At 37.1% G+C, this 19,250-nt stretch overlaps 1 protein-coding gene across 13 annotated transcripts in view; it reads left to right on the top strand.

Moving 5' to 3' along the window:
* The window catches only part of EXOC6 (exocyst complex component 6), a 223,381-nt gene that overhangs the window by 201,603 nt on the left and 2,528 nt on the right, over positions 1–19,250 (top strand). For all 13 annotated transcript variants that reach the window (XM_072806090.1, XM_072806089.1, XM_072806087.1 and 10 more), the window contains one exon: positions 19,059–19,171. In XM_072806090.1, the coding sequence (XP_072662191.1) occupies positions 19,059–19,171 (113 nt within the window). The remainder of the gene's footprint in view (positions 1–19,058; positions 19,172–19,250) is intronic.

Here is a 19,250-nt window from a genome sequence, read left to right as displayed (position 1 = left end):
GAAAAACAGCAATGATTATTGCACTGTTTAACATACTAATGAGTATTCTAATCAGAACCAGCATATTCGCTCTTACGATATTTTTGCTGTATAACACAAAATTCCCTAGACTGCATTTATATTTGCCATTTGTGTGAATCTTACAACAGTGTTCTAAAACTTTACCAAGCATTCTTTTTTGAAATCAGATTGGTTATACATACAAATAAAAGGAAATCTTGTATAAATTAATCCATCCTAATCTGGTTGTTTTAAGCACTTAACTTATAAATTGAGGAAATTAGATCCTAATCCTACTTTACATATAAATTTGAACAAGACTCTTAATCTCTCTGAACTTCAGTTTCCCTTTTATAAAGTATAGAAAAGCCTCTATTTCACTGGAATGAGATGTTCAAGTGAAAAGTTGTACACAAGTACAACTAATGGTCTGAAATGGAAATTAAGAAAAATTAACAGGTGATCAGTGAATTTTGTGTAGAGAATCTGTCAGTCTCTCAGGGTCCATTGTAGGTAATCTGTATGTGAAAAGAGTCCCAGACTCAAACAATATTTATGAAAGCTTTTCCAGTGGTTTAAATTAGATTTTTCTTGTGCATTAATCTCTCTGGTTTTCCTTTTGTTGCAGAAAAGACAATCCTTAAACTTCGGCTTCTCAAAGTGTTCTATGAAGTATAATTTAGTTCAGTTCAACAAGCTTTTATTGAGTACCCTAAGGGAGAAGTAAGAGCTATTATCTTTGCCCTTGAAGGACTCATAAGTTGGTTGGAAAGTGAAAACAGACAAACCCCAAAACTAGGTACATGCACATACTCCATGCTTTCGGAGTGAAACTTCAGGGGTCCACAGAGCCACCCATCCTCATATTTAGAAGGCTGAGAGAAATTTAATTGGGTTTTTTTTGGTCAGTAGAGACATTTTAAAGAGCCAAGTGGATTTGTGTCATGATGAAAATTTTTACTAATACATGTTGAAAGGATGAAATTGCTGAAGCAATTATTTAATTAGAGAATAATTTATTGTATTTTTCCTGAACTTCCTTCTTAGGTGTATATTACAATGCTTTAGTACTTAATAGTGACAGTTTAGTCTCTAGAGTATTTTACAATTTATAGTTCTCTCTTTGACTCGCTTGTGTTTTCTTAATTGTCTGATCATCTTTTAATTACTTTCAGTCTGTGATCTAATGATTTTAATAATGGTCATGAAATCCTAGACTTGAGAATTGGAAGACACTTAAAATCCTACCAAACCTCCTGCAAGTTCTCACCTTAACCAGGGCATTTGCTGCTACTCCTGATGTCTTGAGAAAGTCTGTGTTCAAATAGAGGCTTCTCTTACCTTTTGAAAAACTTCATGACAGCCTTCATCATTTCTTCCTGAGACCTGGTGTTTCTAGAAGATTAAAATGTTTGATTACTCATTAAAGTGAAGTACTTTCTCTCTTCTCTCTCTACTTCTTTCTCCTCTCCTCTGGCCTCCCAAACTTTTTCCTGTCTATTCACTCATTGTTTTGTTTACTCTGTATCTTTTCACTTCTACTCCTCTTAGGGTGTGCCATCTGAAGACATTCCAACGTAAATGGCCCTACAGCCTCAGCGCTTTTGCTGAATGTTTTCTTCCCCTCCTGTCTTAGAATTTTGAGGATATGCTAACCCAGTAGCCTTCTAGTGGGAGCTCAGGACTCTTTCACAGGCTGCACAGTGTTAAAGAGGTCGTGTTCTCCTTGTCCCCATTTCCATTTTTAGGCCATTGTTCTACTCTTGAATGAAAGCTCCAGCCCCTTTGAACCTCCTTCATTCATCTCTGACACCACCAGTCTCTCACAATTACTTTTGTTGTTTGTTTTTTAAGAAGATTAAAAAAAAATCATCTCTATACCTGAAGTGAGACTCACGACCCCGAGATCAAGAGCCCCATGCTCCACCAACTGAGCCAGCCAGGTGCCTCTCAATGTTGCTTTATTTTATCTATATTCACATGCATCCACATTTTCCATCCTCAGACTCCTGTAATAGGTAGCCATTTTATTCAAGGTTCTCTCATCTTCCTATGCCTATGACCCCATCTTTCCATGGGACTTGTTTCGTTATTCATCTGCCTTTCCTCTGCTTTATCCTTTTCCTTACTACATTAGCCTAAAAACATATTCAACTCTTTCCTACCCAAGAGACAGACAGAGGGCAGGCAGGGGGATATCTTCTGTAGTCTCTTTCTGTTTACAGTCTCTTTATTTTCTCCTTTGTATCCTCATTCCTTAAAGGAATTATTCATAATTATTTCCTTCTTTCCTCATTCTACTCTCTGCTTTGCCACAGTGCTGAAACAGCATTTACTTGGGTCACCAGGGATGACCAGAAGACCTTTTTATCCCTTATTTTATTGGTTCCTTCTGCTGTGTTTGATAATGTTGATCACATCCTCTTTAAAATTCTCTCTTCTTCAATGGCTATACTCTCTTAATGCTCTATGTTTTTTTGTGTGTTTTTTTTTTTGTGGCTTCCTTTTCCTTCCCCCTAAATGTTGGTATCCCTGAGGCTCCTATCCTTAGAACTCTGTTCTATACACATTCTACCTGGGTGAGCTCATCCACTCTTCATCAAATCTCTGGCACAAATGCTGTATGCCTTAAATATGAATGCAGTTGCTTGGTAGACATTTCCTACATCCTATGTGGCTAAAGCTGTCAACACATCATCTTTCCTCCTTCTCAAATCAGATCTTTTCATATTCTCTGTTTTGGTTGGTTGATGGCACCACTCTGCTGTGTCCCACATTCAATCATTATGTCCTAGGAATTTTTCCTCTTAAATATTTCTTAATATTTCTCAAACCCAGCCTCCTCTTTCCATCCTAACTATCTGTCTATTACCTATCCATCCTCTTCTCTCTATCCCAATCACTTATTTGTCCCAGTGTATTATTTCGAGGTTACCACAACAGCCGCCTAATTATTTTTCCTGTCTTTAGTTTTTTCTCCTCAAATCCACTCTTCACAGAGCTGCTGGATTTACCTAAGTGATGAGTTTGACCAGGTGAACTTTCTTGTTTAGAATTCCCCAAAGTTTCTAAACAAGGCATCCATGTCCTTTTATGATCTGGTCCCTGTTCCCTACTCCAGCCTATTCTGTATTAATCCCTTACTGATAAGTTTAACAACACCAACTAAAGTGCATGACATTCCCTATAAGCACAACTGTTTCTCATCTTTGTGCCTTTTCTCATGCTGTCCCATTTGCTTGAAATACCACTGCCTTTCCCTTGATTAATTCCCTTTTTCAGACTCTGTTTGGATACTATCTCAGATGCCTTTTTGGGTTTGTCTCTCACCCCCTAAACAAGATTGGATGCTCCAATAGTAACCTGTACATAAATAACTCCCATCAGTGTAATTAGCATCTTAGTTCATAATTATGCTTTGTGAAAATCTCTTCCATTACACTTGAAAAATTCCTTGAATCCAAAGACTGGGTTATCATCATTTTTTTCAAGTCAAATTTTCAAATAGTGTCAAATAGAGTGCTTGTCACATGCAAATACGACCTCTTCATTTTACAGAACAGGAAGTTGAGACCCAGAGTTTACCACTCCCTTACATGATTAATTCAAAATGAAAGTAACTTGGTTTTTTTTTAAAAAACCCAGGAGGTAGGGAATTTAATAGGGCATAAGATAAATACACTATTGGTGTCATAAGAAACAGTACTTTTTTCTGTATGAGATATAATCAGATGAGGCATATAATATCCATAGAATATTGATTAGGTGAGATATTGGAGGAGCTTGATTTGCCCAACCAAATGTTGCCAGTTTCTAACATTCTGAAGCACTATTACCAAATAGCAGATATTTTAAAATTATTGTGAAAATGGCATGCCTGGCTGGCACAGTAGGTTGAGTGTCCAACTCTTGTTTTCCACTCAAGTTGTGATCTTGGGGTCCTGAGATTGAGGCTCACTCTCCCTCTCCCTGTAGCCCCTCCCCCTGTTGTCTCTCGTGCTCCCTCTCTCAAGTGAATGAATAAATCTTAGAAAAAAAATATTTAGGGCAGCCCTGGTGGCTCAGCGGTTTAGTGCCACCTTCATCCCGGGGTGTGATCCTAGAGACCCGGGATTGAGTCCCACATCAGGCTGCCCGCATGGGGCCTGCTTCTCCCTCTGCATGTGTCTCTGCCTCTCTCTCTCTCTCTCTCTCTGTCTCTTGTGAATAAATAAATAAATATTAAAAAAAAAAAGAAAAAAAAAAGAAAAAAAATATTTAAAAAAAAGAAAAAAATTATTCTGGGGGCACCTGGGTGGCTTAGTCAGTTAAGTGTCTACCTTTGGCTCAGGTCATGATCTCTGGGGCCTGGAGCCCCATCTAAGGCTCACTGCTCAGCAGGGAGTCTGCTTCTCACTCCCCCTCTGCCCTTCCCCACTGCTACTGTGCACTCTTTCTCAAATAAATAATCTTTAAAAAAATTATTCTGAAAAAAAAGCTGACTCATTTTAAGATGTAGTATTTGTTGAATATTTCCTTAAAATCATTGAATATTCTCTTATTATCCCAGATACTTATGAAGAATGAAATTCCTTTTATGAGGCACATGACTGGCTCAGTCTGTAGAGCAGATGATTCTTGATCTCGATGTTGTGAGTTTGAGCCCCATGTCAATGTAGAGATTACTTAAATAAATAAAACTAAAAATGTTTTGTTAATTTATTTTCAGCTAATCTGTAAATACTTAAAGAATGCTTTAGACTTTTTACCTGTTATCCATCTCTCCCCTTCTTTGTCCTCCTAATTATTAACCAACTTTACCGTCTTGGCTGTGTTGAGGGTGCTGGGTCTGGTATTATGTGTTATAAGGAAGAAGTTCTTTCAGGTGCCTGGGTGGCTCCGTGGTTGAGCATCTGCCTCTGGCTCAGGTCATGATCCCAGGTCCTGGGATCGAGTTCCACACTGGGCTCCACACAGGGAGCCTGCTTCTTCCTCTGCCTGTGTCTCTGCCTCTCTCTGTGTGTTCCTCGTGAATAAATAAATAAAATCTTAAAAAAAGGAAGAAACTTTTGCAGCTTGAGTTTTTTCTGATGGCCTAATGTACGGTGTTAATGCAAAGTAAAATGGAAACAATTATTTTAACAGGATGACGCAGCCTATTTTGCTTAGAAATGACCTGATTTCCTGTTTATGTTATCCAGAGGTCAGGTAGGGATTTCTTTTTGCACTCCCATTATACAGATTCATATCATGCAAGCATTGCAAGACTTAGGGATCACAATCTATTTAATTCCACTGGCTGCATTCATCTTCTGAAGAAGATAAGTCCTTCCCCTGCTGTTTTTACTTAGTTTCTTTTTTTATAGTTTAATTCTGTACCCTGTAGTGAAGATGTGAGGCCAATAGGTCTTAACCCATAGATGTTTTTTAACTAAGCTTCAGCTTAAAGTTTGTTGCCCATTTTGAAGTTCATGTGGATACCTGCATTGGTCAGAATGTCACTGCGTTGTCAGTTACCCTGTCCCAGAAATCTATCACCTAAGCACTCAAGGCAAGAATCAGGCCCCAATGTAAGCCATGGCTACCTGCTGTATACTCCTACCTTGGTGAATCAGCTTCAGTGTAGTTTGATAACTGCCCTTTCTTCAAATTTAATTATGCCTTGAGGCTGTGGAAAAACTGAATTTATCTGTTGAAACAGACTAAGCAGCAAGTGTTCTGACATGTTTATTAAGTAAATTATTACACCTGACTAAAGGTAATTACATATACAGTCAGGTTTGGAAGTAACTGGATAATTAAGGGTTAATAAATTGTCTAGCATAAAAGAAGTGCCTTTTAGATTGTAGAAAAGTAAACTAAATACAGACCTTTTTAAATTGTTTGAATAAAGATTACAAAATCTTTATTTTTAAGACTTGAAAGAGATGAATGAGGATGCAAGCCCCCTTAAATACAAATACTCACTGAGATAATGTAATATTCTTGTCTTAAATGGAGACCACAAAGATTCTTATTTTCTGTATTTCCATCATGCTAACTGCAGTAGTCTAGCTAACTTTGCATTCCATAGCAAAATGGTAAAGCATCTATATTTATATTTAGGATATAAAACTGAAACCTTATCTCTAGAAAGCAGAACAAGTGAGATACACAACTGAAATTAAGTTCCCTGTTTCACCAAAGTGAAATCTAGTTATGCAGTGATTGGAACTGGGTCTCCACTTTTGTCACTACCTACTAAGGTATTACCATAGAAACTATCCCCTTTAACTCCAGTAGTGATTGGGATTTAATGGTCTTGTTTTGTTTTATTTATCTCAAGTGGTCTGAGTTCCATTTTAAAGAAGAGAAGGATGCATTTATAACTAATGGCAAATTAAAATACTATACATTACTTGACTTATAAAATTTTAGAATAAAATGTATGTGACTGATTTTATTGAAGACTAATCCATCTATTAGATTCTCCAAGTTTTCATTTGCCTTATTTTAAATCACAACTATGGGGAGGAAGGGAGAGAAATATCCACTTAGATTCACAAATTTTTTAAAAAAATGGTTATTCTCCCTCCCTTTTTCTTTTTATCAAAGTGCATTTAAAGGAGTATATAATGAAGCACCAGCTTAGTCTCTAGCTCATTTCATTCAAGGAACTATATCCTGGAGTATAGACACATTGGCATATAATTTTTCTCCATTGGCTAATCCATCTTGTCTTCCTTCATTGCTCTAGGTCTTACACAGCCAATTTATACAAGCAGATCTTCTCCATAGCTTTTGTGTCTGTATGTGTATGTGTGTGTGTGTATTTTTTTATTGGAGTTCGATTTGCCAACATTCTCCATAGCTTTGATGAAGCAAAATGACTTACAGAGAGGATCAAAGTCTGGTGAACACCTCTCATCATGAGTTTCAAGGTTTGATTTTCTGAGTATTGGAAATGAGAACTTTATTGGTGAAGTAATTACATTTACTACTTGTTACAGAAGTATGGCAGATGATATAATGGATATGGACAGAAAAATGTATGATCTGAGAATGTTTGTTTAGTATGTTTGATGGTGGCATCCCTGGTTTACAAAAGGTAAACTCAGGAGCAGAACTTTGGTTGTGAAATATTTTTAGTGTATTCTGTAAGCACAAATTAGTCAATAAATCGACCAGTCTAGCTTTCAGAATAATTACAAGACATTACTAAAAATTCAAAGATGTTTTAATTATTAATAGTTAACATTAAGGTATATTTACCTTATGCTATCTTTACATAGCTATCTTATTAGTATATAAGATGTGAGTTCAGCATAGACTTATAAAATTCTGGGTCACAAGGTACACATGCATGGTTTCATCTCAACATTTACTTGTTGCCTAGTATACACCGAGTGCTGGGCCAAATGTGAAGATACAAATACAAGCAACACAAATTGCCAGCTTTGAGGCACTTACAAAGTACATTATTAGGAGGAAGTAAAGGCACTTCCAACTGCTGGGATATTGAAAAGAGACTGGGCTGAAATAACCATGGAATCACCCAAACTGCAAAGGGAATTGATATTTAATTATTTAATGGGTAGGCAGACACATCAGTATACTGTGGAAAATGCTGTGATAAAGATGTGGCAAGTGCTCTGAAGACATGAAAGGAACAGAAAACCCAACCAGGATGGTCTGGGGGGCTTCTTGAGAGAGGTGAGATTTAAATTTTAAGAAATTTAAATTTTATGGAATAAATAAGAGTTACATGGGTGATGAAGGAGGGGAAGGCAACTCCACACAGAGGAAAAGGAAATGAGCAACATACTGAGGGTAATCATGGTTCTTCTTAAGAGAACTATTAGGAATTCCTTGTTTAGGAGCTTAAATTACAAAGTAGGAGAGGAAGCCAAAAGGTTGGCCACCCCTAGATGGGCCACTTAGGCATGAACTTTGGCATATTTTGGGTTAAAAGGAATCAAAACTCAGCAGATATAGTTAAAGCTCTTTATGTCCCCTTCAAATGCCTGTTTGTTCCAGGAAGAGAGTATTAACAGAGATTCCTTTTTACCTAAGAAACTTCTCTGCATTATAGGGTGACCTCTGTTTTCCCAAATATCTCCTTTCACCTTCCTGCTAATGGTCCTTCTTCCCTTTGTATCCTCAGACCCTACTGCTGTCTCTAGCTCATATAAGCTTCATGTTGCCTCATTGTCTTTGGAATTTCCATGTCTGTGTAGATTCTCCATAGGTAAGCTATTAAATTTAATTTTCTCCGCTTAATCTGTCTCACATCAATTTGATTCTTAGTCCAGTTAGGAGGACCTTGAAAGGCAGAGGAAATTCTTTTTCCCCAACAACCTGGACTAGGTACAAAATCAGTTTTCATTTCATGTTAAAGAAACTGAGCTTTATCTTAAAGAAGTTGGGAAGCCATTGATGGTTTTAAGGACCTGAATGTTGTGGGGATCCCTGGGTGGCTCCGTGGTTTAGCGCCTGCCTTCTGCCCAGGGCATGATCCTGGAGTCCCAGGATCGAACCCCACATCGGGCTCCCTGCCTGGAGCCTGCTTCTCCCTCTGCCTGTCTTTGCCTCTCTCTGTGTGTGTGTGTGTGTGCGTGTGTGTGTGTGTGTGTGTCATGAATAAATAAAATCTTTAAAAAGAAACTGAATGTTGTGATCACATTTGTATTTTAGCTGGATCTCTCTGGCAGCAGTGTGGAGATGGATCTAGGGTATTAGAAGGAAGAAGAGTGGGATAGGTGAGACCAAAGGCCTCAGGATAGAGACTATAATATCTGAACTAAAATAGTAGTAGTAGGAGAAATGGAAAGGAGGAAGCAAGTGAATTCAAGAAATATTTAGGAGGTCTAATTGGCACAATTTTGGAATAAGTTAGCTGCCAGAGTTGTGAAAGAGAGGAGTCAAAACAGACTGAATGATGAAACACTTGGGTGGCTCAATTGGTTGAGCAACTGACTCCTGATCTCAGTTCAAGCCCCAAGTTGGGCTCCATGCTGGGTGTGGAGCCTACTTACAAACAGAGCACCAGTATCAACCAAAATCAATCTGAATGCAGATTTCTGGTTTGGGTAATTAGGTAAGTGCTCTTGTTCAATGTGTAATCCACCTTTCAATATCAGGAAACTGAACTAGGTATTCTCATGACTGAAGAAAAACAGGCCAAGTTTGTGTAAAGGTATTATAAAAATCAAAATCATACTCAACTGTTTGAGGTAAATGTACCTGAGGAAACTATCTGAAATTTTCTTTTCCTGTTTTGGATAATTATAGGGATTTTGCTTTTTAGAAATAGACACTAGAAAAATTCTTGATAATAATTTTAACATCTTTGGCATTTATAAGAAACTTTTAGGAAACTTCAGTTAAGTATCTATCGTTATTTGGGTTAAAATATGTAATATAAATAGATTAAACCCCAGTTGCCAAAGAATTATTTTAAAATTCAACCATATGGGCAGCTTGGGTGGCTCAGCAGTTTAGCGCTGCGTTTGGCCCAGGGCATAATCCTGGAGAACCAGGATTGAGTCCCATGTTAGGTTCCCTGCATGGAGCCTGCCTCTCCCTCTTCCTGTGTCTCTGCCTCTCTCTGTGTGTCTTTCATGAATAAATAAATAAAATCTATTTAAAAAAAATCAAACCATATAAATAGATGTTAATTTCTTATATTACTAAATGGAGAGTCAGAAGATCTTAAAAGTTTATTTAACAAATTCTACTCCCAGTTATATAACCAAGAAAAATAAAAACGTATATCCACATAAAAACTTGTACATGAATGTTCACAGCAGTATTGTTGGTAATAACTAAAAAATGGAAATAACCCAAATGCCCATTAACTGATGAATGGATGAACAAATGTGGCATATCCATTCAGTAGAATATTATTTGTCAATAAAAAAGAATGAAGTACTAACACATGCTACAACATGGATGACCTTTGAAAACATGCTAATTGGCAGACACTCACTACAAAAAACACGTTATACGACTCTTAATTTGAAGAGTGTTAATGATATGGAGATTCTTTTGGGTGACAAAAATGTTCTAATACTGATTTGAGATGGCTGCACAACTCCATGAATATACTCAAAGCCATTGACTCATGTAATTTAAATGGCTGAACTGTATGTGAACTACATCTCAAAACTGTCTTAAAAATTTTGTAAAGGTAACATAAGAAATAGCAGTTTATATCAAAGTTATAAAAGTAAAAATAGAGAAGAATTGTGATAGCCATCAAAAATAGGAAGGTTGTGGGCAGCCCTGGTGGCGCAGCGGTGTAGCGCCACCTGCAGCCCAGGGCGTGATCCTGGAGTCTCCGGATCGACTCCCACGTCAGGCTCCCTGCATGGTGCCTGCTTCTCCCTCTGCCTGTGTCTCTGCCTCTCTCTCTCTCTCTCTCTCTCTCTCTCTGAATAAATAAAATCTTTTTAAAAAAATAGGAAGGTTGTGTAAGTAAGGTAAACCATTATATATGATAGATGCTAGCTGATAAATCAAAAGTTAGAAAAGTAAGTGTATTTAGAGACACTGAAGTACACCATAATTAAACAGAAGGAGTTAAATGTGATTGCTTCTGAGAATGGGAAGGGTGGAGCAGTGGACTGTTGGTTTTTATGATAGGCTCTATATGATTATTAACCATGTATTACTTGGTAAAATTATTTTAATAAATTAGCCACATAAAATCATACATATATATGTATTTTTATGCCATTTTAGACATGATAGTGACCAAAAAATTAAAGATAAAGCAAATGTGGATTTGTATAAAATTTGATTATGTAAATTCCATTTTTTACCACTTTTCCCAAAATCCAAACCCACTCAAGGAGTTATCTAGGAGTACTACATAACTTAGCATCACAAATACTTTGAAAAAATTCTAACTTCTGCTGTGTGCAGTTCCTGGAGTGAAATGACCTGAAGAGATCAATACCTTTAAACAGTCTCTGCAGAGTGCTGTGCCCAGAGCTTGCTTGTGGTCCTACGTAGGTGGGAGTAGAAAGGCTGGCTGAGAACAGGTTTGGCAAATGGGACATTTGAAGAGGACAGTTGTGAGATAGGAGTCAGGTATATCAGCATGAAGAAGCTTGAGGGCAGTTAACACCTGAGGGCAAAAAGTGAGGCGAGTGAAGGCTCTGTACTGCTTCTTAACAGTTTTTGCCTAGGCCCTTTATGGCTGCAACTTAAAATCCTCTTCTGTGTTTGATATGGAGTTTTCCATTATGTGGTGTTTTTGAATAGCTGGAAAGGGGGTAAAGCCAAGAGCTTTAAAAATCATATTAAGCTCATCATTTGATTTTAACATCTGTTTAGAAAAAGGTCTTGTATTTTCCCCCATTGGGACTAACTTAGTTAAGACCCATTTTTCTTGAATCCCCAGTGCCTAATTGCTCATATTTCTTCGTTAAAGCTGTATTATGGTTTAGGATTTTTGTTGTTTAAATCTCTGAAGTGCTGTAGAACCCTTGCATTGCCTTTGCATTTTGGAGGGAAAGGAAAAATGATCTCCTGCTTTACTTTTGGAATCTGCAAAGCCAACTCTGAGGTCCCAGGTGGATTTGGTGTTTGGAAAAGGGAATTTTGGGGACTAAGGTTGACCCTGAGCCCCCAGGTCACTGTTCACATTTACAAAAGCAAACCTGGTATCCCCAATTGCTTTTCTCTTGAGGTTGGCTTAACTTTATTTATCATCTGTCTTGGGTCACTGCCCCTGAGGTGCTTCAAAAGCAAAACCCAAAAGATTCAAAACAAAGAAAGCTAAACCAGATTCAAGGAAAAAATGACCTGGCACTCTGGGTTCACTTTTACAAAGGCAAAAAGTCACTTCAAGATTTCCATAGAATGGTTTTAAGTCAGCCTAGGTTCATTGTGTCATTTGCACAAAGTGATCTCAACAGGTCGGAGACCCCCAGTTTCTTGGGTATAAACTGGGAGTGAGACTTAGGATAAGAAACTGTCAGCAAGCCACATGCATTGACACAAATGAATTCTTCAGTGATTCTGAAGCGATTTAACTATTTTGAGCATATGAATGGGACCACACATGCAATCTTTTTTTTTTTTTTTTTTTAGCTTAAGCTGAATCTTTTTGTTTGCTGGACACACACAGGGAATGCTGAGGAAGTGAAACTTACAACTCACTTACAGATATTGGCATAAATCCACTTTATGTTATCAGATTTGTTGTGAAGGGTATTTTTGAATCCTTGATGAAAAAAGAAGTTAGGATACAAATTTTAGATAATCTTATAAATCATGATGAGATAGAACTGAGGCATCGTATTTTGCTGTTCATTTTTGTATGATCCATACTTTGCTTTACTTCCCAAAAGGATTTAAGGTAGTATTACTTTACTTGACTATTGGAACAAACCCATTTATAGGACTTAATACCAATTTTCTTTATAATATGTCTGACTTTATCCTTTAATAAGTAATTATAAAAATTGCTTTTGAATAATCTAGGGAAGATTTTTGTTTCTGTTCATGTTTGATCTACATCTTTGAATATCAGGTATGTATGTTAATAAATTCACCTGTTGAGACTGTCTTACTGTTTATTTTTAAGACTGAGAGAGATTTTGTGCAATTAATAACAAATGTATTATTTGTGTACTGCCATCTGAAAGGGAGCAAAGCTTAAGGTAGAGAAGTGAGGTTTTCTATAACTTAGGTTTTAATATTAAGGATATAGTGCATCCTGTGAAACCTGACCAAATGTGAGAGGTAAACCCCAAGGCTATGACTGTGTATGGAGTGAAAGTGAGTAACAGTGGTTTTTTCCCCCCACACCACTCCAGTTTACCTCATGCCTTCCTCCAGAGCAGGCATGTTCTTTTTAAACTACTCCAAAGACCCAGGATCATGCTTTTTGATCAAAGCAGGCATGGGTAGCAGCCTATAGAAATGGGCTCATTTCTGTAACTCTGGTCTGGCATAAGAGTTACAAGGTAGGACCCAAGAATAATGTCCTAGTTTTGTGTTATATCTTTTACTTCAGTAGAACTTTACTTTAAAAAATGAAGTGGGATTACATCAAACTGAAAAGCTTTTTCACGGTAAAGGAGACCAACAAAACAAAAGGCACGCTACCGAATGAGTGAAGATACTTGCAAATTATAGATTTGATAAAGGGTTATTATCCAAAATATATAAAAAACATACACAACTAGGGACACCTGGGTGGCTCAGCAGTTGAGCATCTGCCTTTGGCTCAGGGCATGATCCTGGGATCCAGGATTGAGTCCCACGATGGGTTCCCTGCAAGGAGCCTACTTCTCCCTCTGCCTGTGTCTCTGCCTCTCTGTCTGCATCTCTCCTGAATAAAGAAATAAAACCTTTAAAACAAACAAGGGCAGCCCCGGTGGCTCCGCGGTTTAGCGCCGCCTTCAGTCCAGGGTGTGATCCTGGAGACCCGGGATCGAGTCCACGTCAAGCTCTCTGCATGGAGCCTGCTCCTCCCTCTGCCTGTGTCTCTGCCTCTCTCTCTCTCTCTCTTTCTCTCTCTGTGTCTCTCATGAATAAATAAATAAAACAAAAAAACGTACACAACTGAATATCAAAAACAAAAAAACAAAAAAACCCTAAACAATTCGGTTAAAAAATGGGCAAAGGACTTGAATAGACATTTTTCCAAAGAAAGATATACAGACAGCCAATGGGCACATGAAAAAATGCTAAATATAACTAACAGAGAAATGCAAATCAAAATCACAGTGAGATATACCTCACACCTATGAGAATGGCTATTCTCAAAAAGACAAATAACAAGTGTTGGCAAGAATGTGGAGAAAAGGGAACCCTGTGCACTGCTGGTAGGAATGTAAATTGGTGCAGCCACCATGGACAGCAGTGTGGAGGTTCCTCAAAAAATTAAAAATAGAACTGCCATAAGATTCAGCAATTACAGAGCACCTGAGTGGCTCAGTCAGTTAAGTGCCCAACTCTTGATTTTGGTTCAGGTCATGATTTCGGGGTTGTGAGATTGAGCCCCACTGTCAGGCTCCATGCTGGGTGTGAAACATGCTTAAGATTCTCTCTCTCCTCCCTCTGCCCACCCTCCCCCACCTCTCTCTCTCTCTCTCTCTCCCTCCCTCTCTTAAAAAGAAAAAAAAGATTCAGCAGCTCCACTTTTGGGTATTTATCCAAAGGAAACAAAAAGATCAATTTGAAGAGCTATATGCACCCAGTATGTTCATTGTGGCATAATTTACAGTTGCCAAGATGTGGAAGCAACCTAAGCATCATCAGTAGATAAATATATAAAGCTGTGGGATAAATGTATATACAGGATAAATATATATAGAATCCTGAAATATTGCTCAGCCATAAAAAGAAATGAAATCTTGCCATTTGTGTTAACATGAATGGACCTAGAAGGTATTATGCTAAATGAAATAAGTCAAAGAAAGACAAATACTTTGTGATTTCACTTATATGCAGAATACAAAATACGAAATAAATGAGCAAACAAAACAGAAGCAGACTCACAGATACAGGAGACAATGGTTGGTTACCAGAGTGGGGAGTGGTTTTGGAGTGAGTGAAATAAGTAAAAGGGATTAACAGGTACAAACTTCCAGTTTTAAAGTCATAGAGATATAATATGCAGCATAGGATATATAGTCAGTAATACTATAATAACTTCCTATGGTGATAGATGGTAACTAGACTTACATTGAGGATTGTTTTGTGATGTATAAAAATGCCACATCACAATGTATACCTGAAACCCATAGGATATTGTGTAGCAATTATACTTCAATCTAAAAAAGTGAAACAGTAAAAAAATAAAAAAAATTAAAAAATTTTTTTAAATAAAAAATAAAATAAAAAAGTGAAACAGGACCTTGTAATAATTATGGATGAAGGACACTGATAGGCCATTCAGAAATATTAGTGCTTCTTTCTCTGAGAAGATCATTTAACTCTTACTAACGTTAGATTTTAGTCTTTATCATGAGGAAACCTTATTTTCTTATTATTTTTTAAGATTTTATTTATTTATTCATGAGAGACAGAGAGAGAGAGGCAGAGACACAGGCAGAGGGAGAAGCAGGCTCCATGCAGGGAGCCTGACATGGGACTCGATCCTGGTTCTCCAAGATCAGACCCTGGGCTGAAGGTGGTGCTAAACTGCTGAGCCCCCCAGGCTGCCCCCCAGAATCTTATTTTCTTTACCAGTGCCCCAGGGAAAAGCCTGGGTGCTACAGAGGGAAGTCAGTTGACTGTATTCACTAGCCCTAATTTGCCCGCAGGCCGACATTGGCCTTTTTTCAGATAGCTCTGAGCATAAGCCAAAGAAGTCTGTAGGGTACTCTTTTTTTCTTTTTTTAAGATCTTATTTATTTATTCATGAGAGATACAGAGAGAGGCAGAGACATAACCTGAGGGAGAAGCAGGCTCCCTATGAGGAGCCTGATGCCTGATTCATTCCAGGACCCCAGGATCAGGACCTGAACCAAAGAGACGCTCAACCGCTGAGCCACCCAAGCATCCCAAGGGTGCTCATTTTTTATACTCTGAGAAGCTTAAGGAAAAAGCTCCCGAGTAAAATTGGAATGGTCTGGCATCATCAATCAGTAAGTTATTTCTTGAATGTCTACTGAGTGGTTAAACTGTGCTGGACACACTTTATGGGTTTGGCTGCCTAGCATTATGAAGTTTGTTTCTATTATTAAATGCTGTATTCTGCATTTGAAGAAACCTTACACACATGGAAATGAGAAATCAGAATAGGAGAGCAGTGTGTTTTATGGCTCAATATTTCCTCTGCACCTGTATCCATGAGTCCTCTGGGGCACAGACACAGAAATGGCGCTGGAGTCTACAACCACTGGATTCGTGGGCTGAGAATGATGAGCAAGCAGTCACTGGCTCCTACAGAAATCAGCAACTTCTAAATATTAAATTGACTGTAGCTTCCCTGTATGTTAACTAGATGGAATTTAAATAAAAACTTGAAACTAGGGACGTCTGGGTGGCTCCACGGCTGGGTGTCTGCCTTTGGCTTGGGTCGTGATCCTGGAGTCCCTGGATCGAGTCCCACATCGGGCTCCCTGCATGGAGCCTGCTTCTCTCTCTGCCTCTCTTTGTGTCTCTCATCAATAAATAAATAAAAATCTTTAAAGACAACAACAACAACAACAAAAAACCTTGAAACTAAAAAAATGAAAATTAAATAGATGTAGCTTCGTGTGTTACTGTAGTTTAAATTACTAGTATTTTGTGTGAATGTTTTTTTTTCTTTATAATTTCATGTTAATCGCTTCTCAGCCTTTTGGCCAAGATCAAGTGTATAATTTCATGTTAAAATCAAAATATTAACTGCTTGCTTTCCCACTTTTCCCATTTAAAATGGAAACTCTTGAAGGACAGTGACTATTTGTCTCAGTACTGTATCTCTGGTCTGGCACAGTAGCGAGTATATTATAGGTGGGCAGTCAATATTTGTTGAATGAATAAATGAATCTTACCTAGATTGTTGGCCTTTAATCCACATTGGCAATGCGTTCCTTAACCATGAATGTGCAACCTTATGCAGGTTTCCATTGATATCTACAAGTTAATGATGCACAATGTGTATTTCTATAAAGTATTAGTGTACATTTAAAAACATGTAGATTAGACCTGTCTACATGTGAACAGACAGGTTAAAGTTTAGGGTTCCTGTAATTTCTAGTAATAAGAGATTTGCATATGAGTATCTGACCATATGTGAAAATTGTAAGCATAGTATTTCTTTAAGTGAATCTGTTTTTGTGCTGTTATGTAGAAGAACCAGTTCTGTATTCACTGTTAGAGTTGGTATAAGTTTTAAATTCATTAAATGGACTCCTCCTTTCCCCACCTGGGGGTAGATCAGCCAAAGAGAAAAAAGAGACTTATTTTAAGGCCTCTTCCTCTTCCAAATCCCAAAGGTCATGTTGCTAATGCCTTTTGGAAAGAAAGGGAGATTACAGCCAGTGTATTAAGTGGTTACTTTCTGCTGACTGTGCGCTTGCCCACACATACTTGTGCAAATACACTTGTGTGTTATACTTAACACCTAAAAGAAGAATCCTTCAAAATTAGGCTTTTGTTAACAACTGTGTGAGGAGTATTTATTATTGAAATTATTTTAATATACAAATATATAACCCTTGTTTCTAATTCAGAGTTAATATGTGACCTTTGTGAAATATTATGAAAACGAAGAAGACAGTAACAGTTACCCATAATCCCACCACACAAATAACAGCCATTCTTAACATTCTCGAAAATTTTCCTTCAGTCTTTTGTTGATGAGTGTTTATGTAATTTTAGTAGGAACGTTTATCAGAAACATCTTACTTAGATACTTAAAATTTTGTATAAACATCAGTTCTAATAAGTACATGATATTCACCTTACAGATAGATATACCTCACTATTTAACCATTTTCTCAATAATGAGATTTGGCATGTTTTCAGGGTTTTTGTTTTTTTCCCCCCTTCAGTTTTTTGATAACACAATTAATGTTTTTGAGATTAGTATCATTATTCTCTACCTTTATTATTATTTCCTGAAGCTCAATTCCTAGAAAGATTACTAAATCCAAGGGAATGGCCACTTTATTGTGTTCCTAAACATGTATTATAAAATCACATTCCAGAGATGTTATGCCGGTTTTCATTTTAGCCATCAGTGTGTGTGAAAGTTAGCTTTTCCCTCCTTGTGAAAGTTGCTTGTCGCCAAGCAACAGTCAAAAATTAAATAAATTTAAACTTCAAATAACTTTTCTTTTTCAGACAGTATATTCTTTTAGCACTGTTTCAGTGTAGTTTCTTTACCGAGATCTTAACTTTTGATATAACCTAGACTGTTGTCCAAAAGAAAATAGAGGGGCTTTTAATATTAGTAGTTAATATTTTTATCATGGAATTTTCACCCTTTTACAGGAACGGCTCTATTAATAGCTCTGTTAATATTGGATGGGAAAAAAATCAGGCAATCCATTACCTTCCTAAAAAAGAGGTAGTTTCTTGTAACCTTTCCTTAGGTTTTAATCACCCCTGAAGTTTTTTTGTTCCTCCCAGAGTCCACAGATTGGTTCACATATCCTATGAGTAAATACAAATGTGTCCTTCAATTGAAAGCAAAACCAGTACACCCCTTACTTATAAAGTGAGTTAAAACAAGAAGAAAGAAGAATTTAAAAACTGAAGGAAGGTAGTAAGTAAAGTATTTAGCTTTCTGAAACAATTCAAATGGGGATAGGAAGTTGGTTTTAAATGGCTTAAAGGAGATTAGGGTTTTAAAGTTGGATAAGGAGTTTGGTGCTTTGGTTTAGGCATGGCATTGCTTTTAAAAGATTACTTCCATATTTGACAACAATTCTAACTGGAGATTATAAAGCAAATAGTCAATTTTAAAACACTACGGAATACAAGAGGGCTTCTTTTTGTTGTTGTTTGTTTATACAAAATGATTGCCTAGAGTTAACAGGCTGAGTCCTGAAGCCCTCATTTCATAATACTACTGAAGATCTATCACCAGGGAGAATCCAGCAGAGGTTGTTTAATGCACTTAATTGAGATTATCTGAGCTTTTGTTTTAAATTACTTTGGGAAAAGTCTAGGTACAAACGGCTTCTTTGAAAGGTAAACATACTTAACCTCTACGAAAAAAGGTTCAATTTAAGTTCTTTGAAATTCTTCAAACAGGCAGTAGCACCAGCCCTTATTAATTAAATGGAAGTATGAACTGAATAATGTATGAAGATTAAATCTATATACATCAGTACAAGTATTAATATAATTCTATTAATAGTGTTTTCATTATTTTACAATTGTTTGAGAATGCAATCAAGTATTCTATTAGAAAAGCGACCCTTGACAATTTCAGTAATTTCAAAAGTAAAAATATAGTATATGCTGTTTTGACTATAAAGTATGGTTAATAATAAAATTTTAAAAAATGGATTCCTTATTTTGTTTCATCTAAGAAGCAGGTCATATTAGAGTGGACCAAGAATGGCATATACTGTATGTATTAGTTATGATAGGTAAATAGTCAAAAGTTGGTTTAACGTTTTTTGCCCTATCTTCCTCAGCTCCTTGACCTGTTTATGGTTTGGGATTGGTCTACTTATCTAGCTGATTATGGACAGCCAGCTTCTAAGTACCTTCGGGTGAATCCAAATACAGCTCTTACTCTTTTGGAGAAGTGAGTATATCCTGAAGACTTCTTTGCATACATAACATTTTAGCATTTTGTGATTTAGTGATGATTGAACAACTAGAGA

This window comes from Canis lupus, chromosome 29 (assembly GCF_048164855.1).
Source record: "Canis lupus baileyi chromosome 29, mCanLup2.hap1, whole genome shotgun sequence".
Classification (NCBI taxonomy): domain Eukaryota; kingdom Metazoa; phylum Chordata; class Mammalia; order Carnivora; family Canidae; genus Canis; species Canis lupus.
The sequence above is the reverse complement of the archived record's forward strand: the minus strand, read 5'-3'. Positions and strand labels throughout refer to the sequence as shown.